Source organism: Equus przewalskii, chromosome 26 (assembly GCF_037783145.1).
Source record: "Equus przewalskii isolate Varuska chromosome 26, EquPr2, whole genome shotgun sequence".
Classification (NCBI taxonomy): Eukaryota; Metazoa; Chordata; class Mammalia; order Perissodactyla; family Equidae; genus Equus; species Equus przewalskii.
The window spans coordinates 15,779,459-15,804,084 of NC_091856.1; the positions used below are offsets into that span (position 1 = coordinate 15,779,459).

The 24,626-nt window shown below is 36.9% G+C and overlaps 1 protein-coding gene across 3 annotated transcripts in view; it reads left to right on the forward strand.

The window, feature by feature from the left end:
- The window catches only part of MUSK (muscle associated receptor tyrosine kinase), a 97,632-nt gene extending 74,160 nt beyond the window's left edge, over window positions 1-23,472 (forward strand). For 2 of the 3 annotated variants that reach the window (XM_070594993.1, XM_008513559.2), the window contains exons 10-14: window positions 7,888-8,063; window positions 14,367-14,568; window positions 15,081-15,272; window positions 16,434-16,582; window positions 17,730-23,472. In XM_070594993.1, the coding sequence (XP_070451094.1) occupies window positions 7,888-8,063; window positions 14,367-14,568; window positions 15,081-15,272; window positions 16,434-16,582; window positions 17,730-18,412 (1,402 nt within the window). In that variant the 3' untranslated portion in view covers window positions 18,413-23,472. Of the gene's footprint in view, window positions 1-7,887; window positions 8,064-8,735; window positions 8,760-14,366; window positions 14,569-15,080; window positions 15,273-16,433; window positions 16,583-17,729 lie in introns of all 3 variants that reach the window. The other variant, XM_008513555.2, reaches the window with a different exon arrangement.
- Window positions 23,473-24,626: the final 1,154 nt, after the last annotated feature.

Below are 24,626 nucleotides of genomic sequence, written 5' to 3' on the forward strand. Positions count from 1 at the left end.
TAATTAATCCAACTAGTCTTTATTCAGCATCTTCACTCATCATACAGCACATGGATGAATGTAACAGCTTCACATTCAAGCAGATATTACTCTGGCTTTCTCAGATGTGCACACACTTAGCAATGGGACAGGACTCGGCGTTCTCAAGACTAGAGCCGGATAAGGACCCATATACCCTCCTATAACCTGCCAGGAAGGTGGTACTGTTCTGTTTCAGAGAACAAAGCAGGCAGAGGCGCTGACTGTGTTCCTCAGGTCCTGCCCTTTAGACCTGAGTTTGTAAGAAAATCTCACAGGCTGGAAAATAATCGACAGTGATCCATGACTTTTAGTATATTTGCTTCTAAAACTCTGTGTACCTTGTTTCTGTACCTTTGTAATTATTTAATTAATTTTTTTATTGTGGTAACATTGTTTTATAACATTATATAAATTTCAGGTGTACATCATTATATTTCGATTTCTGTGTAGACTACATCATGTTAACCACCCAAAGACTAATTATAACCTATCACTACACACATGTACCTAATCACCTCTTTCGCCCTCCTCCCTCCCGCTCTGGTAACCATCAATCCCATCTCTGTCTCTATTTGATTGTTTGTTGTTGTTTTTATCTTCTACTTATGAGTGAGATCATATGGTATTTGACTTTCTCCCTCTGACTTATTTCGTGTAGCATAATACCCTCAAGGTTCATCCATGTTGTCACAAATGGCCAGATTTCATCATTTTTTATGGCTGAGTAGTATTCCATTGTGTATATATACCACATCTTTATCCATTCATCCCTTGATGGGCACCTAGGTTGCTTCCAAGTCTTGGCTATTGTGAATAATGCTTCAATGAACATAGGGGTGCATGTACCTTTATGCATTCATGTTTTCATGTTCTTTGGATAAATACCCAGCAGTGGAATAGCTGGGTCATGTGGTAGTTCTATTCGTAATTTTTTGAGGAATCTCCACACTATTTTCCATAGTGGCTGCACTAGTTTGCACTCCCACCAGCAGTGTCTGAAACATCCCTTTTCTCCACATCCTCTCCAACACTTGTTTCCTGTCTTGTTAATCATAGCCATTCTGACAGGGTGAGGAGATATCTTATTGTAGTTTTGATATCCTTTCCATGATAGTTAATGATGTTGAACATCTTTTCTTGTGCCTGTTGGCCATCTGTATATCTTCTTTGGAGAAATGTCTGTTCAGATCTTTTGCCCATTTTTTAATTGGGTTGTTAGTTTTTTTATTGTTGAGATGTATGAGTTCTTTATGTATTTTGGATATTAACTCATTATCAGATATATAGTTTGCAAATATCTTCTCCCAGTTGTTAGGTTGTCTTTTTGTTTTGTTGATGGATTCCTTTGCTGGGCAGAAGCTTTTTAGTTTGATGTAGTCCCATTTTTAAATTTTTTCTGTTGTTTCCCTTGCCTGGTCAGACATTGTACTTGAAAATATGCTGCTAAGACATGTCGAAGAGCAAACTGCCTATGTTTTCTTCTAGAAGTTTCTTGGTTTCAGGTCTTACATTCAAGTCTTTAATCCATTTTGAGTGTGGTGTAAGATAATGGTCTACTTTCATTCTTTTGCGTGTGGCTGTCCAGTCTTCCCAACACCATCTATTGAAGAGAATTTCCTTTCTCCATTGTATGTTCTTGGCTCCCTTGTCAAAAATTAGTTGTCCATAGATGTGTGGGTATATTTCTGGGCTCCCGATTCTGTTCCATTGATCTGTGTGTTTGTTTTTGTGCCAGTACCATGCTATTTTGGCTACTAAAGCTTTGTAGTATATTTTGAAATCAGGGAGTGTGATGCCTCTAGCTTTGTTCTTTTTTCACAGGATTTCTTTGGCTATTTTGGGTCTTTTGTTGTTCCACATAAATTTTAGGATTCTTTGTTCTATTTCTGTCGAAAATGTTGTTGGAACTTTGATAGGGATTGCATTGAATCGGTAGATTGCTTTAGGAATTATGAACATTTTAAGTGTGTTAATTCTTCCAATCCAAGAGCACAGAATATCTTTCCATTTCTTTGTGTCTTCTTCTATCTCTCTCAGCAATGTTTTATAGTTTTCATGTACAGATATTTCACCTCTTTGGTTAAGTTTACTCCTAGGTATTTTATTCTTTTTGTTGCAATTGTAAATGTGACTGTATTCTTAATTTCTCTTTCTGCTACTTCTTGTTAGCGTATAGAAATGCAACTGATTTTTGTATGTTGATTTTGTATCCTGCACTTCAACCATATTCATTTATTATTTCTAAACATTTTTTGGTAGATTCTTCATGGTTTTCTATATACGAATCATGTCATCTGCAAATAGTGACAGTTTCACTTCTTCCTTTCCAATTTGGATCCCTTTTATTTCTTTTTCTTGCCTGATTGTTCTGGCTAAGACTTCCAATACTATGTTAAATAAGGGTGGTGAAAATGTGCATCCTTGTCTGGTTCCTGTTCTTAGAGGGATAACTTTCAGTTTTTCTCCATTGAGAATGATATTAGCTGTGGGTTTGTCATATAAGGCCTCTATTATGTTGAGGTAATTTCCTTCTATACCCATTTTATTCAGAGTTTTTATCATAAATGGATGCTGTATCTTGTCAAATGCTTTCTTGGCATCCATTGAGATGATCATGTGATTTTTATTCTTCATTTTGTTAATGTGGTAAATCATGTTGGCTGATTTGCAGATGTTGAGCCATCCCTGCATCCCTGGAATAAATCCCGCTTGATAATGGTGTATGATCTTTTTAATGTATTGTTGTATTCGACTTGCTAGTATTCTGTTGAGGATTTTTGCATGGATGTTCATCAGTGATATTGGCCTCTAATTTTCTTTTTTTGTGTTGTCCTTGTCTGGTTTTGGTATCAGGATAATGTTGGCTTCGTAGAAGGAGTTAGGAAGCCTCCCCTCCTCTTCAATTTTTTGGAAGAGTTTGAGAAGGATAGGTATTAAGTCTTCTTTGAATGTTTGGTAGAATTCTCCAGGGAAGCCATCTGGTCCTGGACTTTTATTTTGGGGGAAGTTTTTCATTACTGTTTTGATATCCTTACTGGTGATTGGTCTATTCAAATTCCCTATTTCTTCTTGATTCAGTTTTGGAAGGTTGTATGATTCTAAGAATATATCCATTTCTTCTAGATTATCGAATTTGTTGGCATATTGCTTTTTGTAGTTCTCTTATAATCTTTTGTACTTCTAAGGTGTCTGTTGTAATTTCTCCTCTTTCATTTCTGATTGTATTTATTTGAGCCTTCTTTCTATTTTTCTTAGTGAGTCTAGCTAGAGGTTTGTCAATTTTGTTTATCTTTTCAAAGAACCAGCTCTTGTTTGCGTTGATTTCTTCTATTGCTTTTTCAGTCTCTATTTCATTTATTTCTGCTCTGATTTTTATTATTTCCTTCCTTCTACTGATTTAGGGCTTTATTTGTTCTTCATTTTCCAGTTCCTTTAGATGCATTGTGAGATTGTTTATTTCACATTTTTCTTGTTTGTTGAGGTAGGCTGTGTTGCTATAAACTTCCCTCTTAGAACTGCTTTTGCTGTATCCCATAAATTTTGGCATGTCGTATTTTCATTTTCATTTGTCTCCAGGTATTTTTTATTTTTCCTTTGACTTCTTCATTGACCCAGTCATTGTTCAGAGCATTTTGTTTAATCCCCACATATTTGTGGCTTGTCTGATTTTCTTCCTTTAGTTGATTTCTAGTTTCATACTGTTGTGGTCAGAAAAGATGATTGGTATTATTTCAATCTTAAATTTATTGAGAATTGATTTGTGGCCTAATATGTGATCAATCCTGGAGAATGTTCCATGTGCATTTGAAAAGAATATGTATTCTGCAGTTTTTGGATGGAGTGCTCTGTATATATCTACTGTGCCCACCTAGTCTAATGTGTCATTTAAGGCCAAGCTTTCCTTATTGATCTCCTGTTTGGATGATCTATCCATTGGTGTAAGTGGAGTGTTAAAGTCCCCTACTATTATTGTGTTGCTGTCTATTTCTCCTTTTATGTCTGTTAATAATTGCTTTATATATTTAGGTGCTCCTATGTTGCATGCATAGATATTTACAAGAGTTATATGCTCTTGTTGGATTGTTCCCTTTATCATTATGTAGTGTCTTTGTCTCTTATTATAGTTTTTGTTAAAGTCTATTTTGTCTGATATAAATATTGCTACCCCAGCTTTCTTTTCTTTGCCATTTTCATGAAGTGTCTTTTTCCATCCCTTCACTTTCAGTTTGTGAGTGTCTTTAGGTCTGAAGTATGTCTCTTGTATGCAGCATATACATAGGTCTTATTTTTTTATCCAATCAGCCACCTTATGCCTTTTGATTAGAGCATTTAGTCCATTGACATTTAAAGTAGCTATTGATAAGTATGTACTTATTGCCATTTTGTTACTTTTTTATGGGTGTTTTAGTAGTTCTTCTCTGTTTCTTTATTCTTCTCTTGCTCTCTTCCCCTGTGGTTTTACGGCTTTCTTTAGTATTGTGTTTGGGCTCCTTTCCCTTAATTTTTTGTGTATTTATTATAGCTTTCTGGTTTGTGATTATCATGAGATTCATATATAATAACCTACTTATATAGCAATCTATATTAAGTTGATGGTCTCTTTAGTTTGACCTCTTGCTAAAAGCTCTACTCTTTTACTCCCCTCCTCCATATTTTATGTTTTTGATATCACATCTAACCTCTTTGTTTGTGTCTGTGTATCCATTACCCTCTTATCATGGAAACAGGTAATTATAATACTTTTGTCTTTTGACCTTCATATTATCTTCATAGGTGATTGATCTGCTACCTTAACTGTATTTTTGTCTTTACAAGTGATTTTACTGCTCTTTTTTTTTTTTTTTTTTTTTTTGATAATTTTCTTATTCCTCTTTGTGGTCTTCTCTTTCCCACTTAAATAAGTCCCTTTAACATTTCTTGTAAGACTGGTTTCTTGGTGATAAACTTTTCTAATTTTTGCTTGTCTGGGAAACTTTTTCTCTCTCCTTCCATTCTGAATGATAACCTTGCTGGGCAGAGTATTCTTGGCTGTAGATTTTTTCCTTTCAGCACTTTAAATCTATCATGCCACTCTCTTCTAGCCTATAAGGTTTCTTCTGAGAAGTCAGCTGATAGCCTTATGGGGTTTCCTTTGTATGACACTTGTTGCCTTTCTCTTGCAGCTTTTATGATTCTCTCTTTAATTTTGGACATTTTAATGATAATATGCTTGGTGTGGGCCTCTTTGGTTTCTCTTGTTTAGTGCTCTCTGTGCTTCCTGTACCTGGATGTCTGTTTCCCTCCTTAGGTTAGGGAAGTTTTCAGCTATTATTTCTTCGAATAGATCCTCTGCCCCTTTGTCTCCCTCTTCTCCTTCTGGGACAACTATATTATGAATGTTAGTGCACTTTATGTTGTCCTAGAGGTCCCTGAGACTGTTCTCGTTCTTTTTAATTCTTTTTTCTTTTATCTCTTCAGCTTGGGTGATTTCCTCTAATCTTTCGTTCAGCTCACTGATTCATTCTTCTGTATTGTCTACTCTGCTACTGAGTCCCTCTAGTGATTTTTCAATTCCAGTATTGTGTTCTTCATTTCTGATTGGTTCTTTTTTATATTTTCCAATTCTTTGTTGAAGTTTTCACTGAATTCATCCATTCTTCTCCCAAGATTAGTGAGCATCCTTATAACCTTTGTTTGAACTCTTCGTCAGGTAGGTTATTTTTGTTTTGTTTAGTTCTTTTTCTGGTGTTTTATTGTTCTCTTACTTGAAACGTATTCCTTTGCCTCCTCACTTTGCCTCTTTCTCTGTGCTTATTTCTGTGCATTAGGTAGGTCAGCTACGTCTCCTGATCTTTGAAAGGTGGCCTTATGTAAGAGATGCCTTATGAGGCCCAGCAGTATGCTTCCCTCTCATCACCAGTTCCAAATGTTCCAGGAGTGACCCCTGTGTGGGCTACACGTGTCCTTCTGTTGTGGCAGAGTTGTTCTTGCTGCAGGTGCCCAGGGAGGATAGGCTGTTCCCCTGGCCAACTGGTTGTAATGCTCAGCTGTGTGTGGCTGCTATGGATGCTTCAGTCACTTTATTGGGCATGGGGAGCCCCAGCACAGTTGGCTGCAAGGTCTAATAGCACATTCCTGGTCCAGTTTTTCTGTTAAGTGAGTAGGCCCCCAGTGTGGCTGGTTGCTGGGCTCAGGGGCTTACAATTGCTGTAGGCCTCTGGCCTGCAAGGCCATTGTCAGCTCTCTCAAGATTGCAGCTGACTGGGGCTGGCCCCAGGCACGGGAAAACCCAATTTTTTCAGGCTTTGGAAGGTGGGGCCAAACCCCTGTGTAGCTGTTTGAGAAGCACAAGTCTGCTGCAGCTCACAAGCCCCACTGCCAACAGGGCCACACACACCATCAACAAAGTCCTGCCCCACATGCCTTCCTGGGCCCTCTGAAGTGGATCCAGGCACCCCATGGCAGAGGCCCCACACATTCCACCAATGCCCCGTACACTCCACCTGCTCCTTATGCATGCATGTTTTGCCCTGGAGAGGCAGACCCACTTGCCTGGCTGCAAAGGATCCAGGCACTCAGCCTATGCAGGCCCACAAGTTGCTTGAGAGCTTGCCATTGGGTAGGGCCAGATCCTAGCTCAGGCTGCCTCCCCTGGCTGAGATAGATTAAATCAGCTCTCTTGTGGGTAGGACAGACCCTGGTCTAACATGCCAGGGGAAGAACTCTAATGACATCTGCCAGCATCTGCATAAGCATGCCTATACTGGGTCACAATAATGGCTGCTGCCAATGTCTCAGTCCCTGAAGACGTCTCACCTCTCACTGAGATGCACCCAGAGCCTATCATGTGAATCTCTTCACCAAAGGACTGTGTACCTTTCTTTCTGGTGATTTTAGGGTTTTTCCTGAAATGGGTGAATTTGTGCATGGGCCCTTTAAGAGCAGGCTTTTTTCCCCTTATGCCCCATAGCTTTTGTAGGGTGTTTCCCATTGTTGTTAGTAGCCAGCAAAGTCAGATATTTTGACACTCGTCTCAGTTGTGCTGAGTCCAAAAGCTGCTTATAGTGGTAATGCTCCCCCACTCAGATCCCCTCTCATCCAGGGAAGGCTTCGTACCTTAGGATTGCTCCTGGCTGGCCGTGAAGCACCGCAGTTTGTAAAGGTGGCTTTTTTCTCTCAGAAAGCAATTTCTGCCTCTTCCACCTCAGTCAGCACTGTCCCTTGTTGCGGGGGTTCTTTTTATCCAGTTTTCAGTTCTCTCTCAGGGGTAATTGTTCCAAGAGTAGTTGTAAATTTATTGTGTCCATGGGAGGAGGTGAGTTCAGAGTCCACCTATGCTGCCATCTTGACACCAACTCCTGTAATTATTTTAAATAAGAAGTTGAGATAAAACATATCAGGCATTCCTAACTGATTACTTTTTGAACTTGAACATTCTTTTCCTTGGTAGCATTTAATTATGTTTTAAAAACAAAACAAAATAGCATTTCATCTCACAGGATAATATACTTTATCTCATAAAGTCTCACATTATTTACAATAGAAGAGTCCTTTCAAAAACACTTTTGCAAGAACAGACAAGGTACTATGATGATGTTTTGAAAATACAGAATTTAGAGGCCAGCCCAGTGGTGCAGCAATTAAGTTTGCACATTCCACTTCAGTAGCCCAGGGTTCACCAGTTCGGATCCCGGGTGCAGACCTATGCACTGCTTATCAAGCCATGCTGTGGCAGGTGTCCCACATATAAAATAGAGGAAGATTGACACAGACGTTAGCTCAGGGCTAATCTTCCTCAAAAAAAAAATACAGAATTTACATTTTGTCACCAATTTGGCTTTAACATGATATGATTCACCAAGTTTTGTTCTCCAAAAAATATTTTAGAGAATACTGCCTGGCAGTAAAGGAGCTCTTCTGTGCAAAAGAATGGCTGGAGATGGAAGAAAAGACCCACAGAGGACTCTACAGATCTGGGATGCATCTGCTCTCAGTGCCAGAATGCAACAAGCTTCCCAGCATGCACTGGGACCCCATGGCCTGTACCAGACTGCCATATTTAGGTAACTAAGTTCTCTCGAGACTTTGGAGTTAAGAGACATTTACTGTTTTGAAGAAACTAAGGTGTGAACTTAAATCTCCTAATATTTCTAGGCATTTCTAATGTTTTTTTGAGTTCTGCCTTTCTTAGCTATCTAATAACAGAATCTTACTGCTATCCTAATTTCAGAGGTAATCATAAGATTTTATTTCACTAGTCATATAATAAATTAAAGAGTATGTTTAACTGCTGCTTAAAATCTTACCGTATTTCATACAGGGGGTTTTATGAGAGCTTGTAACGTTTTCTGGAATGTGAAAAGAAATGGCTAGGAAACATCTCATATTTTGTCAGAGCAGTGGAATAAGGGAAAAAAGTCCTCTTTCTTAGCCAATGAAGCAGACTTTTAAGCATGGAAAAATAAGCTACATGTTTGAAAATGCTGATCGTGCAAGACAAGGCTGAATCATTGCATGTTGCTTTAATGAATTTTGTTTGTAAGGAACTCTGTCGTTAGCCCTAACAGCTGGTTGAATTTCAAAGACGCAGTCCTTTCTCATTCGAATGCAAAGACTGTTTTCCAGTTGTATATTAAAAAACTGAAAGAGAACTTGCGTTTCTTAGTGCTCTCTCACAGATTATTTGCCATATCTGGATGCTCTTTTAAAACAAATTTTTATCCTTTCCCCTTCAGATTATAAAAAAGAAAACCTAACAAGTAAGTAATTTTTCTTATGCCCTTGAAACCTTACGTGTATGTAATTGGATTCATGCATGCGTATTTACACTCATGCTTCAGGATGTCCAGAACAGAATGTACAGCCGCTCTCAAAGGCTTTTCACAGTACTTACTCCGGGTGGATCATGAAGGAAGATCATTGAGGATCCCAGTTTACAGCTTCTAATTAGGCCATGGAGAGCACTATATTTAGTGAATGATACAAACAATATCTCCTACCCTAAGGTTATTAACCTGTCTTATCTCTTCCAGAGATATAAAATAAGCCAAATTAAAAGTGTCACCTTTTGATTTTGCATGCATGATTTTTGTATCATCAAATTATTTATATCTATATGATATTATTTATATCTAGATGAAAACAAATGTTTATTTCTTCAGTGAGCCAATTCAAGATGTTCATTTGTGACAAGAGGTCTTTCTTTTGGAAGATAGAAGTTTTTTTAAGACAGCTAGTTTCCAGTACAAAGTTTACAGGGTCAGATTAAATGGTTTTAAAAGAGTTGTCTCAAAATCCCTAGGAAAGAATTCAAGAAGGTTACTTGCAAAGGGATGTCCTGGAAACTAACTTTTATCAGATGATGCTTTAAACCTACCAGAATGCAGAAATCTTCAGAATGAAATTAGGAAAGTTTTTCATGCAAATTAACTTCCTCTGGTTTTCATGTTCTAAGGCTCAAATCATATCCATTTCCTGTGATATATATTCCAGGTTTAATGGCCTGTGCACTTGGTTAAGTGCCAGGCCTTGGTTTTACCAGCTTACTTAAAGGATTAAGACTTGGAGTTCTAAAAGAAGGAACTCTACTGGTCCCAACTGACTCCCTCAGAGTTAGTAAACAAGAGCAGTTAGGGAAAACCCTAAAAAAGTATTATTCTGGAAGTCTGTCAAATTGTTATTCCCAAGTTGAAAGAGTGAAAAAGAAGTGTTTCAATTCTTTGTCATATAAGCAACCAAAGTTTCCTTTGGTTGGACTTCTAATTGATGTCTGTGGTCTTTGCTATCCTTTGATTGTTCATTCATGGAGGGTTTGCTGTGTGAAAGCTGCTGACCTTCAATCCTAGATTAGATGGGAACAACGCACACAAAAAAGCATGCATATTTCTGTCCTGTACCTTGATTATAAGGATATAAGCATAAATTAACTGCAATAAACTAATTTCCTATTCTTAAAAAAAAGGTTTATGAAATCTTTTGTACATGTAAGCAAAATGAACTCCAAAGGATCATTTCATCTGAACATGTTGTGAGGAATGTGTAAAAATGTGCTCCCTGAGTTAAATGCAATTATTATTAAAGAAATTGGTTTTAGCTCTTCTGGTAGATCAACAGTTGAGTAAAGAAGGCATCCTTATTAGGCAGAATGTCTCATATTCTACAGAAGCATGTAAAGCCCTCAAACATTTCAAGAAGAGTTTCTTGATTTCTGAGTAAAGTCTAAAGATTAGTACCAGTTAGTTCACTTTAAAGAATGATGAAACAGTTTTTAAAAAGTCACTAGTTTATCTTTTACATTTTTCCTTTCTCACTTGAACAGACTAGAATTTCAGTAGTTTTCATTTTTATAACTCTTTTGTTGAAGTGAGATATCTTTTTGAGCATGTAATACCTTCGTATTTTTTACATTATTTGTCTACATTTCACTATTCCTGAATTCCTGAATTCTGTGGGAGTGCACAATTTTATGTATTTCCTTAAATGAGTTCTTGGGTGAGAGAGTCTCTGAATCCTTGCATATCTTCAGAATAGCTTTCTTTTACCTGGATAGCTGGGATAGCTGAAAGCTATTTAGCTAGATATAGAATTCTTATGTGACATCTCTTTTCTCTCAGTGGTCTACAAATGTGATTTCATCCTTTCCTAGCTTCTAGTTTTAGAAATGAGTAGTCTGATATGAGTCTGTTTATTTTTTCCTATAAGTAATTTGTTCTTTCTGTCTAGAAAGAACTTTCAGATTGTCTCTTTTTTTCTTGTTATCTGCATCACGGAAATCCTTTGGAACGGTGTGTTACCGAACATCTCTTTCCAATTCCACATTCAGGACTTCATGTTGGTAGCTTGTCAGCCATCACAGAAGTCAGGCTGTAGCCGGGTGATCTTTCTCAAGCAAAAAGCTGATCATGCTACTCCACTGTTTAAAACCCTCTGATGATTCTCTCCATTTACTACAGGGCAAAGTCCAAATTACTTAATTTGTCTTGCAAGGCCTTTTATGACCTAGACCTGATATCTGCGGCTTACCTATAGACACTCCCTAACTCAACAGTGGAACTTCTAGGTGCACTTTTAGAAAAGCACTACAACTGCCTGGTTTGGGCCCTGACACATGCTGTTCCTTCTTTGTGGAATACTATCTCCCACCCTGACTCCACCCCACTGCCTTCCCCCACTACAGCCTCCCACACACACTTATATGTTCAACTTCAACTACCTACTCACCCTTTACATTTAATTTAAAGATACTTGCTCTAGAAAGTCTACCCAGTACCCTTAGACCTGGAGTTGGGCTGAGGATGTTCTTAAGCATCCTGTTCTTGCCACTCTTGTAACACTTGTTACATTTTATTATAATTATCTGCTTACTAATTGTTTCCCAGTTATATGGTTTAACACAAAGATTTGTCATGTCCACCATAATATTCTTGATACCTAACAATCAATATTAATTTAGTGAATACATTAATGTATGGATGAATGAGTGAATAATACTACCCTGATGTTCAAAGAACAAGGATAAAGAGATAAAATTGATGAGAATAAAAAGTTTAAAAGGAAAGAAACTGGAGCTTCAAATTGAAAACTTGAATCCAAAGAAATAACTGATGTCGCTGTGAGGAAGGCCAGAGAAAACAGATCAGAAACAATGATCAAGGAATAACAAGACAAAACTATGCTGAAAGGAAGAAATCATTAAATCCATAGAGCAAAATTATTGTTCAAACTATGCCAATTCTTGCATTTTGAAAATAAATGTTACTAAGTGACCGTGGATTATTCTTGTAATGTCATTAAATTCTATTTTCTGATATTTTTGAGAAAAATTACCCTTATATTTACTAATGAGATTACACTGCCAGTTTTAGAAATTACATTACGTTCTTTCACATGTTAAATATGGTATGAACTGCTCTGTAAAAGCCAGATACAAAAATAGTCACCTCTCCCAGTCTTTTAATGACGGCTCCTACTTTATTTTTCACCAGAGGTTTAGCTCCCCAGTTTAAGCCCCACTCTCCATCCATCTTGGATTGATTTTTTAAACTTTTGGATGACTCAATCCAAAGAAAGTCATATTGGCTTTCAAACCAATCAAAGAGGAACCTGGGCAGTCTGTTAAATTCACCATTGCTGTAATGCTTGGTAAGAAATGCTGTCATTGGTCCTTCACAGATCTTTTACTGCCGTGCTGATGTTCTCCCAGTCACAGCAGTGATGAAATTAAGCCTCCCCAGGCTTCAAAACCACTTGTTTAGCCATTGGTGTCAAGGGCGTAATCTCTGAGTCCACACCTGGACCAAGAAGTCATACATGGCACCTCCTGTAATCTCTGCTTTTACAAGGGTCCCATTTCAAATGCTTTAGGTATCTGCTGTAATAAATATTTTCTTTTGATTTCATGATGTATAATATTATTTCCTTATATTAATCATTATTCTTTTACTGTATTGCAGTCGACTGTTAATATTTCATTTTGGAGCTTTTAAATCTACATTCTACAATCTATTCATGCACGTTTGTGCTGACATTGTCAGGTTGTGATATTAATATTATCATAACTTCCTAAAATAATTTGAAAGGTTTTACTCTTACTGGAACATATTATAAAATATGGAAATTTTATCTCTTCCAAGACTGAATGTATCCATAGTTCTATAAGGACGTTTAAATTTCCTGGTTGTGGCTATATTCAGATTTTCCTATGCTTCAAACTTGGTAATTAATATGTTCCTATCATTTTCCTTAAGATTTTAAAAATGTAATTGAATAATTATATATTATTTCAATTTTATGGACCTTTGAATCTATCGTCATAATTCCTTTATCTTCTTAATTTTGTATGTTTGTGCCTTTCTTATCTTTTTAAAATTAAAATTCCACTGATTAGGCTACCTTATAAATACGAATAAGACCCACTATTGACCTATTTTTTAAGTCTATAGTTTGTAGTATGTGGATTCTAACATGTTAACTTCTGCTTGTACATGGCTGTTACTTTATCACCTATTTTCCTTTGTATTCTGAGTTTTTGTTTCTTTTCCAAAGTCTTGATTTAAATGTTTAGTTCATTCATTTTCATTCATTCTATCTAATGGAAAGAGAGAAACTTACGAGTTTATCATTGAGCACAGCTTTGGCCAAATCTCATACACACTATTAGGAAGTTATTGTCTAATCTGTCTCAACGGCTACTTTTTACTCTTTGATTGAAAAGTTATTGAATTTTTTCTTTTGTTAGATGTCCTATTGGATTTTATTTAATCTATTGTGAATTGCATTTTGGTCAAAGAATAGATCTACATAATTTTTTCTTTTGAAATTTATTGAGATTTACCTTTGTGGCCTGACAAAAGATCATGTCTGTCAGTGTTCTGCAAATATTTGAAAATAAGGGTTATTCTCTCTTTTTAGGGAACAAAGTTGATTCTTCACTATTAAAACATTCTTGTCGATTATATTATTAAAATCCTCTGTATCCATGTTTTTTGTCTTTACTTAATCAACAAAAGGGTTTAAAATATAATTAATAAGGTTATTTTAATAGATATACAATGGGCTTTGCACCATACAAAGTGATGTGAGTATGATATCTTGTAATTTGCATCAATAATGCAGATTTTATGTTGTTTTATATCACATTGACCTTTCAAACAGGAGTTTGATAGAAGTTCAATTGTTAGATGAGCTAACTTTGCTCATTTCTGTCCTCATATTTTCATTCTTCGTCTTCTTCCATTCTTTTTATTCTGTTTGTAAATCAACAGTAAATATGTATTTTTGTTTAGACAATCCTGACCTCAAGTATAATTTCATAAAAATATTTTATTTAAGAACTTAATAATTCCATGATTGTTGTCAGGTCATAAACAATATGCGATGTAGTGTAAAGAGCACTAGCTCAGCATCTGCATTTGTCTTGGAAAAAATATTTCCTTTCTCTGAGTCCCATCTTTAAAATTCTGTGATTCTATAAACTGGATTTGCTTACAACTGGACCTCACTGGATTCTTACAATTGGACTTTATAGATAGATAACCAGGAAGAACCTGATATATAAAACCATAGTCTTAAAATTAAATTCAGTTTACTGATTGCTTGAATACAAAAATTGCTTCTTAAAAGTTTAAGAATTGGGGGCCAGCCTACTGATGTAGTGGTTAAGTTTACCCGCTACACTTTGGCAGCCTGGGGTTTGGGGGTTCAGATCCCAGGCACAGACCTACAACACCGCTCATCAAGCAATGCTGAGGTGGCGTTTCACATACAAAATAGAGGAAGATTGGCATGGATGTTAGCTCAGGGCCAATCTTTCTCACCAAAAGAAAAATGTTTAAGAATGAATGAAAAGAATTATTGTTTACTTACAGCATTCCCGCCCATGCCGTCCTCAAAGCCGAGTGTGGACATTCCAGATTTGCCTTCCTCCTCCTCTTCCTCCTTCGCTGTCTCACCTACATACTCCATGACTGTAATAATTTCCATCATGTCCAGCTTTGCGATATTTGTGCTTCTTACCATAACTACTCTTTACTGCTGCCGAAGACGAAAACAATGGAAAAATAAGAAAAGGTGAGATTCTGACTTAAGCTAATCACATGTAGTAATATTTTAAAATCTACATATTTTATACTGGAATTGATGATGGGAGGAGGAATATTGATAACACTGCCAGTCTCTTTTTGACATCCATTGCCTTGCTTTAAAATTAAGTACCCCCACCACAATCTTTGAAAATATCAATAACTTTTTGCATAGGATCACATCTCCTAAAGCTGATTTTTCACAGCAGATAGAATCTAAACAATCATTTGGAAGAATATGGCTATTCCTGCTCCCCATCTTCCCTCTCAGCCCCATTGCCACTGCTAGATTGGGTAGTGACAAAATTCCTGAGAAAATGTGCCTTTTGACTCCAGATCAAACAAAATACTTCTTACTCTAGAACCGAAGAATCTTTGTCCACCTTAGTATAATTTGTTTTGTTTCCTCCTTAATGTCATATCTCTTTAGAACCTAAGTCTGAGTACAAAGCTCTCACCTGGTCCTGAGCTCATTGTTGGTCTTACCTGTCTTATCTGCAGAGAATCAGCAGCAGTAACCCTCACTACTCTTCCTTCTGAGCTCTTGCTAGACAGACTTCATCCCAATCCCATGTACCAGAGGATGCCACTCCTTCTGAATCCCAAATTGCTCAGTCTGGAGTATCCAAGGAATAACATTGAATATGTGAGAGATATCGGAGAGGGAGCATTCGGGAGGGTCTTTCAAGCAAGGTAAAGTTACCAATGTAAAAATCTCTCCAGTGAAATATGCTGCATCTGAAAAGCTACCAGACCATTATCTGCTGTCTATACGGCGTGTATAATAGTTATTAACAAATTAGCTCGGTCTTCACATCGTTGACCTTATTTGTATTGAATACTATACTTTGAATCTTAATTTTCCCTCTGTGCTGGAAAATAGGGTAGTGTGTATATGGAGAGAATCTTCATTCATGTAGCATTCAAATTACAAGCAATTAGCAAAATTTAATGTTTCCTTTTCAGAAAATAATTTTCTCATATGTTTTCAATCATAATTTCTTGCAGTTTTTAGTAAATAATTCTGAAATTTACTTCTCTTCCATTTTCTCTTGCTACATTCTCCACTTCATTTGAAGTTTACTTCAAACTAGTGTTTCCGTTTAAGAACTCAGAGCCTGACATGTGTAGGTATTAAATAGATGTTCATGGGATGGCAGAACAGAAAAGGGAAAAAATAATACAAAAATGTCAGAAAACAATGAACTCCAGAAATGAGTATGCATGAAGGCCAACACTAACCCATTTAATGTCTTTGTGTGTATTGGAATAAAATACCCTCTCTGCGCGGATGTAGCTCATGGACACACAGCTGAACCAGAGAATACGGATTTGGTTTTAATCACCAGTTATGACTTCGCCCTGGTGCTCTTGGGCAGGACACAACCTTACCTCCACTCATAGTGGCCCTGGTATGGAGGTTACATGATTAATGAAAATCTCACACAAATCCTTATTGGGAACCAAAAATATGCAAGGCACCATTTTAGGCCCTTTGGGGATATAAAAGGAATAAATCATGGTTCCTGCCTTCCAGGAATTTAGATTCTGGCCAGTGATATAGGGGTTAGCATGGTGATGATAATCTCATTGGATCTGCGCACTTTAGAATTCCTGTAATTTATGAATAATGCATTTTTCAAACTTAATCTATGTTGAAAATAGTCCTTGCAAGTTTATTAATTGGAGTCAAGGAGTTTTAAGTACAATCTACTCTTGGCATCTTTATTTGATTCTGTGGCTCTGGGAAAGGCTGCATAAGCTGGGGGATGTGTATGAATGTGGGTGGATACAAAGTAAGTATGTATAATGTTCCTGTTCTTTGATTTCTTTCTAAATAAATGTAACTCTCAGGGCTCCAGGCTTACTTCCCTATGAACCTTTCACCATGGTGGCAGTGAAGATGCTCAAGGAGGAAGCCTCAGCAGACATGCAGGCCGACTTCCAGAGGGAGGCAGCCCTCATGGCAGAATTTGATAACCCGAACATTGTGAAACTCTTAGGTAGGGAAATATAAATAAATGAACTTATTGTATCCAAAAAGAGAGGCTTTCCGAGTTTGTCTCCTTCATACTTAAGCTTTTTCCTTTACTCTTTGACCAAAGAGATGTCTCTGCTCCTTTCCATATAATATTTTCTGTACCAGGGAGTGAAACATTTCATTAAATAACCTCAGTTCAAAAAATTGGTTTTTTAAATTGCTTAGAGAAATATATTGTAATTTCTTTAACTTTCTCTCTAGCATATATAAATAAGAATGATGGCTAAAGTCCCTGCAATTAAAAACTGACCCCAGAACAAATAAGCCAGGATAATGCTATTCTTTATTTCTCTTTCTTTTTTGGACAGAGACTTCTAATTTTTGCCTGAAAAAGAAATAGATCCAATAATCTATTTTTACAGTGACGTGAAATTGTGCTCAATTGATCCAACCCTCCAAGATGTCCAGGTTCTGTCTCAAATATAGCAAGAATTTAAGATTTTCAAATGTCCTCTAGGCACTAAATCTAAGAGTCTATTTATATTAGCATATTTTCCTTTCTGGAATGAATATTGTAAAACCTAAATTTCAGAATGTTTTATCACAGCAAGCTGAAGACTGCATCTAAGATCTTGGATTGTTTTTGTTATCCTTTCCAAATTTCACATGACAGCCTCCTTATTATCCTTCTCCAGAGAAGCAGCAGAAACACAGAGGAATTACGTTATAGACTCAAAGCAAACAGCATTCATAAGTTCGTTCACCAAACACTTATTGAGCACTCGCTCTGCCAGACATGTGGTAGGTGTGCAGAATTTAAACGAGAATCAGACGTGATTGCTACTTTCAAAGTGCTAAAATGTTGGGGGAGAAACCTCCAATAAATGGGTGATTATAGCAGGATGCAGGAGCTTTGTTAAAGGCTGATGGAAAATCTGTTACTGGAAGGGTCGGGAGCCATAAATAAGGAAGAGTGATAAATAAGCTGCATCTTACCAGGTAAATAGGAGATGTTGATACAAAGAAACATGGTCAGGGTTCTGCTATAATGCTGTCAACAAAAAAACAGGGCCCCATATTTTCTGATCTGTGCATTAGCCTTTTGGATGTTCTTTCCAGTGTGTCACTTTACAAACCCAACCTCACAAAGAACGTTATTTTGTTTCCAGGCGTGTGTGCTGTCGGGAAGCCGATGTGCCTGCTCTTTGAATACATGGCCTACGGGGACCTCAACGAGTTCCTCCGCAGCATGTCTCCTCATAGCGTGTGCAGCCTCAGCCACAGCGACCTGTCCACGAGGGCTCAGGTCTCCAGCCCTGGACCCCCGCCCCTCTCCTGTGCCGAGCAGCTCTGCATCGCCAGGCAGGTGGCAGCTGGCATGGCTTACCTCTCAGAGCGCAAGTTTGTCCACCGGGATTTAGCCACCAGGAACTGCCTGGTGGGTGAGAACATGGTGGTGAAAATTGCTGACTTTGGCCTCTCTAGAAACATCTACTCAGCTGACTACTACAAAGCTAATGAAAACGATGCTATCCCCATCCGTTGGATGCCACCTGAATCCATTTTCTATAACCGCTACACCACAGAGTCTGATGTGTGGGCCTACGGGGTGGTCCTGTGGGAGATCTTCTCCTACGGCCTGCAGCCCTACTATGGGATGGCCCATGAGGAGGTCATTTACTATGTGCGAGATGGCAACATCCTCTCCTGCCCTGAGAATTGCCCCCTGGAGCTGTATAATCTAATGCGGCTGTGTTGGAGCAAGCTACCTGCGGACAGACCCAGTTTCACCAGTATTCACCGAATTCTGGAACGCATGTGTGAGAGGGCAGAGGGAACTGTGAGTGTCTAGGGTCAAAGATGTGCCAATAGACTCTCTGAGCCAGAGGAATCCAATGCCACAGGCCCAAGAAGACACAGATAGGAAAGACTAATAGTAGACACGAGTAGCATGTTGTTTGTTTCTTGAGAGAAACAAAGACAGTGCAGACCTCATATAGTAGACCAATCTATTGAAAGTTGATGATTGCGAATGCAGGCTAGGAATTGTGTCAGATAACCAGAGATAACTATTCCTCGCGGGGAAAGTTTGTATCACATATTGTACAGGAAAGAATGTCATCCTGTTCAGTTCCAGAATTAGCTGGCAGTGGAGTAAGACTCTGCTGTATGAAATTTTAATATGAAATATAATTCGGAGCTTCATTTTCAGTAGAGTTAATTCCTGTCCATTATGAAAGCAGTATATCTTCCTGTAAGAAATTTAGGTAAAGTTCAGAAAACTAGAAAGAAGGAAAAAACCATTCATTCTCCCCACCCAAAGATGGGTGTTAGTTTCTTATTGAATTTCTTTCTTGCATTAAATGCATACTTTTCTATTTGTTTGTATGCTACAGAGTTGTGGTTTACTTTATTGATAGAGGGTGCCTAAGGAATAAAATGACAAATCTGCAAGGCTCTATTCTTAGTGTGATTTTTAGTTCCCTTTTCTGTCGCTGACTCCTTCTCTAGGAGTGTTTCCTTTGTGTGCACTTGTCAAGAATTTAATCTGCTTATTTTATTCCCATAGTTTTTTCTGAAAAAGAGTTTTTGTGTCTTATTAATTTTCCTCTTCCTTTGAAAATTTTATTGGTACCTTTTTATTTGCTTTAATCTTTATTTCTTCTTCTTTCCAGGACTTCCTATCTTTTTTCAGTTATTTGGCTATTTTTTTTCCTTTTATTTCATACATACAGTAAACACCCTGGAAGAAATAATAACATTCTAAATAACCTTGTGGACTAGTATGTATATGCCTTTACAAAGTATTACTATTTTTTTCTGTACCTGCTTTTGAGGCCACACATTTCAAATTTGTCATCTCTAATTTAATTGCCACAGTCTATTAAATCTCTGAAACCATGGTTTATACCATTGGATTTCACAAGATGCTCTTGTGGCTCTGAGTTATTTCAAACCTGATGTTTGATGTTTGTGCGCGTTCTGATATTTTTTCCTTCTAGAAACCAATTCGATAGGCAGTAGGATTAACATAGTGTTGCTTACCAACTTTCTGCACGACTATTAAACTATCTTGTTACATCTTTTGATTCTTAAAAAATAAAATCCCTCTGGAACTCAGATTCCTGGTACACAAGATTTCTCAGTGGAGCCCCACACAATATATCTTTATCTAAGGCCAACATCAATGATAGGAGTCTATTCCTGATAAAGGATGGACCCAGAGTCTCCTGAAAAGCAAATAAACAGGGAAGAGAAAATAGCAGTCTACTCGATACCAGCTTACTTTAATTCAAACTAATTGGTAGTTAGGGCAATGGAGAAATGGTCTGAATTCTTGAGTAGATTTTCAACGGTCTGCTGGAAGGCTCCACCTGAATTCTCCAAATCCACCTGCATGCAACAACTTGTCATCTTTGCTGGAAAAGCTGCCGTTTCTTGTTCACAGTCCCTCCAGGCAACCAAGACAAAAACATAGAAATTACCCTGGACTTTGCCTTCGCCTTCACCCCTGACATTCTATCAGTCTTGCTTTCTGAAATGCTCCTGCTCTCTTTCCCTCCCCTTCAATCTGCCTGCCCATTATTCACGCGCTAACACTACCTAATTATCTGTTATCTACCCTCCCCACACTTATCAGGCCAGAGCAGATTCCACAATGTAAGAATGTGCTCATTCACAGTTCTGATTCATAAATAGAGAAGCAGAACTTTAGGATTGAGACCTAACAAAGTGCTTTGAAGTCCTGGTTGTAAGTCCAAAATTGAGACGGTCATCCAAAGGGCTAGATGAAGGAAAAAGCTTGAAGCATGAGTCCCAAACAGAAGGCCAAGAGGCCAACAAGGCAGAAAAATTGGAGAGGACCACCAACAAGTCTAGAACTTTCATGCAGATATCCATGGCATACTTCAAATGGTTCACATACGTGGGTCACATATGCTCTGCCAACTTCAAAGATGTCCTCAGGTTTCCTCAGCTGATAGAGTTTACGGATAAAAGCAAGCCATGGAAGTCAGGCCAACTGGAAAAGCTACCCCACAGGAAAGCAGGATAGAGACAGTTACTTGGAGAACCCACCATGTGGCTTGTACTGCAGGTACCGTGTTGTCCCTCAGAACCAGGTTTCCATCGCGCCAGTTCTGTTGCCCGCCGCTTTGAGCTGGTCTCTGTCTCCCTCCCCACAGCTGAATAACTGCCCTTACTTCCCTGTCTCTCCCGCGCGGCTTCTACAGCCTCATGGATGCTCAGTCTGTGTATTTTTTTTAGGCTTTGCTATTCAAGATCCAAAAGGAAAAATAATCATAGAGATATAGGTAAATATAGTGAGTGAGTGAGCAAGTAAATATTATGGAAACCATTCAATTTCATTAAATATTTAAAGTAACTGAAAACTAAAATAAGTAGAACTCCCATTATAGTAATGGTAGTATAAAAATAATACTATCAGCTAGCATTCGTTGAAGGCTTACTGTGTATATTCTAAGGCCTCTAAATATATTACATTAAACCACTCAACATAGCTGTGATGTCAGTACTATCATTATGCCCACTTTTTAGGTGAGGAAACAGGCACAGAGAGATTGTGTAACTGGCCCAAACACACACAGCAACAGAGTCTCGTTTATGACCTGAAGAGGCTTGGCTCTCAACCACAATAACATGTGCTTCAGTTCATCAGCGAGCAAATAACTGACCTTTGAAGACTGTGTGGAGGTGATTTGCAATTTGCATGCAGTTTCAAAGCACCCACTATACCCCTTTACTACTAATTCCTTCCCAAGTCTTTTTATTGAATAGCAAAAAAGTCTATTTTAGCGTTGTCAGTTTCATCAAAAGCTCAAAGAGGTGGCAGGTTTAAGTTATTCATTAGCTCTAAGTGCACTTTTAAATTTATGTCACGATCACAATCTTATTTTCTCAGTGCTCACCCCAAGGTTCTGGAGCTCAGGAACACGGACTGTTATTTACCAGTATTGTCTTCTTTTTTAAATAAAGATTGTTTTCCCACTGTAGAATCATTGTACAAATTCAAAGCAGGAGACAAGAGAGACACTTATAGTGCCATTGTTACTAACTGTCAGGACAGGCATCCGTGAGGCACCAAGTCATTTAAATGGTCACATATCAAACATGATAAGAGGAACAGAGTATAGCACATGGTGTCAAGAAACCCACTCCCTGGTATTGCAATAGAGCAGGAAAAGAACACTTCTTTCCACTTTGTAGTATATCATGAACCTGTTCCATGTCACTAAATATTCTTCTGAAAGTCCAATTTGATTTCTGAAAGATATTCCATTGTATGGATGTATCATCATTTAATCTCGTATTTTTTAACACGAGTTTTTTCTAATTTTCACTATTACAAACAATACTGTAATAGTCATCCTTACATCACATGTCCATAATTATCTCTTTATGGAAATTCTGAGTAGGGAATGTCTGGGCCAAATGGCATGCAGAACATTAAGGCTTTTATTATGTATTGTCACATTCTCTAGAAATAGTTCCCATCTCTGCATTGTACAAGAGATCCCATAGCCCTACACATTTGCTGTCATAGAGAATTAATTCTCTATTTTTTAGAAGCCTTTTGTCTATTTGGTTATAGAAAAAGATTATCTCATTTTGATTTTATTTTTTAAATTACTAGTGAGGTTGAATTTTTCTTGTTCCTAGGTCATTTATTGTTTGTATTTGGGGAATCATCTATAGTCTATTTTTTTATTGTGTTGTTCATTTTCTAATTGATTTGTAAGAGTCATTTTATAAAAATAAGATTAAACTTTTATCATACTTTACACAAAAGAGAAAATATATACATAGTTTTACTTTAAAATAACATTTACTTTTTATTGCAAAAGCAATACTTGTTTATTTTTTGAAAAGAAAAAATAATAAGCAATAACGTATGATGTACAATGATAAAGAAAATGAAAACACCAACCAGTAGTAACTAGCATTAACATCATGATAAATATTCTCCTAGTCTTTTTCAAGTAGGTAGGTATGTAAATAGATAGATGATAATCATTTTAAATGAAAACAAGATCATACTGTTATACTGTTTCAATCTCTGTCTTTATCACAAGATGTACAATAAGCATCTTCCATATCAACAAGTATTCATGTGCAGCATCACTTTTGATGGTAGAATAATATTCTATTATACAGACTTATTATAATTTATTTAATTATTATTCTATTGTTGGACATTTGGTTTATGTCTATTTTTTCTTATAAAATACAGTATTTTCATAATTAATCCTGTTGCTAAATTTTGTGAGCGTCTATCTTAAGTGATTTCTTTAGCTATAATTACTAGAAATGGAATTTGTAGATCAAGGGGTAGATACACTTCTAATGCTTTTTAATATATTGACAAATTACCTTCCTGAATTATTTTATTAACATATACATCTTCCAGCCAGACAGGAGAGTCCATTTCTTTCAACCTCACCAATACTAAGTATTAGCATTTTAATAATTGCCAATAAACAGCTTAAAATTTTTATTTTGTAGCCTATGCTTACATTTCTTTAAATAAGATAAAGTTGAACATTTTTTCAATGTTTTGCGGACAATTGATTTACTCTGTGATTTACCTCCTACTGTTATTTTTCTATTGGATGTATCTTCTTGTTGCTTTGTAAAAGCACTTTATATATTAAGGAGTTAAATTTTGTCATACATGTTCCAAACACTTTAATCACGTTAAAAACGTATACTTCTATTTGTCTTTTACTATAAGATTTTATTAATCAGGAAAGAATGTTGAATTTTCAGTCTATTGAGATGATTGTGGCTTTTTCCTTAATTAATCTGTTAATATGTAGATGTACGAACTGATTTCCTAATGTCGAAATATTCTTATGTTCTGGGAATAAACTCTCTTTGGGTGTGTCGTATCAATCTTTTAATTTACTACCAAATCTGTTTTATTAACATTTATTTGCATCAGTATTTATAAGTTAATGAAATTAAAAGTTTGTCAGTTTTTTCTCTGTTACAGTTTGGTATCAGCATTATGATAGTTTCATAAACATAGGAGTTTCCCTATGATCTTGGTTAGTTTATTTTTAAATAATTGTAGTTTATTTATAAAAGCAATACCTACATGTTTTTTAAAAAACTCCTAAGTAGGGTACAAATTTAAAAACAAAAATTCCCCATCTCCTATTTATTTCTAGTCCTAGCCTTAAGTGAAAACCACTTTAACCATTTCTGGTTTCAGTTCTTCTGGTGATTACCACTGCAACTCTAAAAATATGCTCACATCTCTTTCTGAATTGATCAGTTTAAAAGGTATGTACTATCTCCCTTCGTAAAGATGGGCAGTTTAGAACACCTTTACTCAAACCTCCTCTCGAATTCCTGAGATATAACTTTTTATTGTCAGTTCTATTGTTTATCATCATAACTTTTAAAAATGTACTTGAACAAAAGTTACCTGTCGATGCTGGACTATGTAAGATACAATAAGAGCTCCCACACTTCCTCCCACCACTTTTTCCCTTCCCTTATGCTCTGTCAGTCAGACACCTATTTCTGTGCTGTCAGGATCTGTAACATTTGCATTTTGTTCTGCAACCAATTAAAATTTGGGTGTTGATGTTGGTTGGTTCTAATTATGAAAAAAGAAGCAAAATGTCTATAATAATGTGATTATGTAAATATGGACGCATTGCCAAACAAATAATGGTATCCAATTATTTTAATTTGATAACATATTTTAAGGTCCATTAATTCTTATTTCCTCTATTTTATGGATGAAGTATCATTTAAGATATCACCGAATTTCTACGTTCTCTTCTGTTCCATCATTATTTTTTTCTTCCTCTTTCTTCTGCCTCTCCTCTTTCGTGCTTTTGTTTTCCATAAATCTCTGGTGATCACTGATTTACCATATACAATTACAAATGTAAAGTTTTTCTTATTCATGTTGGTAGCAGGAGTGGGGTTCCTTTGCAATTTTGTTGGAATGTTTATGCAGAAGCCTCTCTCTTCAAAGGGATGGCTACTTGTGAGCTGTGCATATCTGGTTCATACGCTTCATGGGGAGGGTA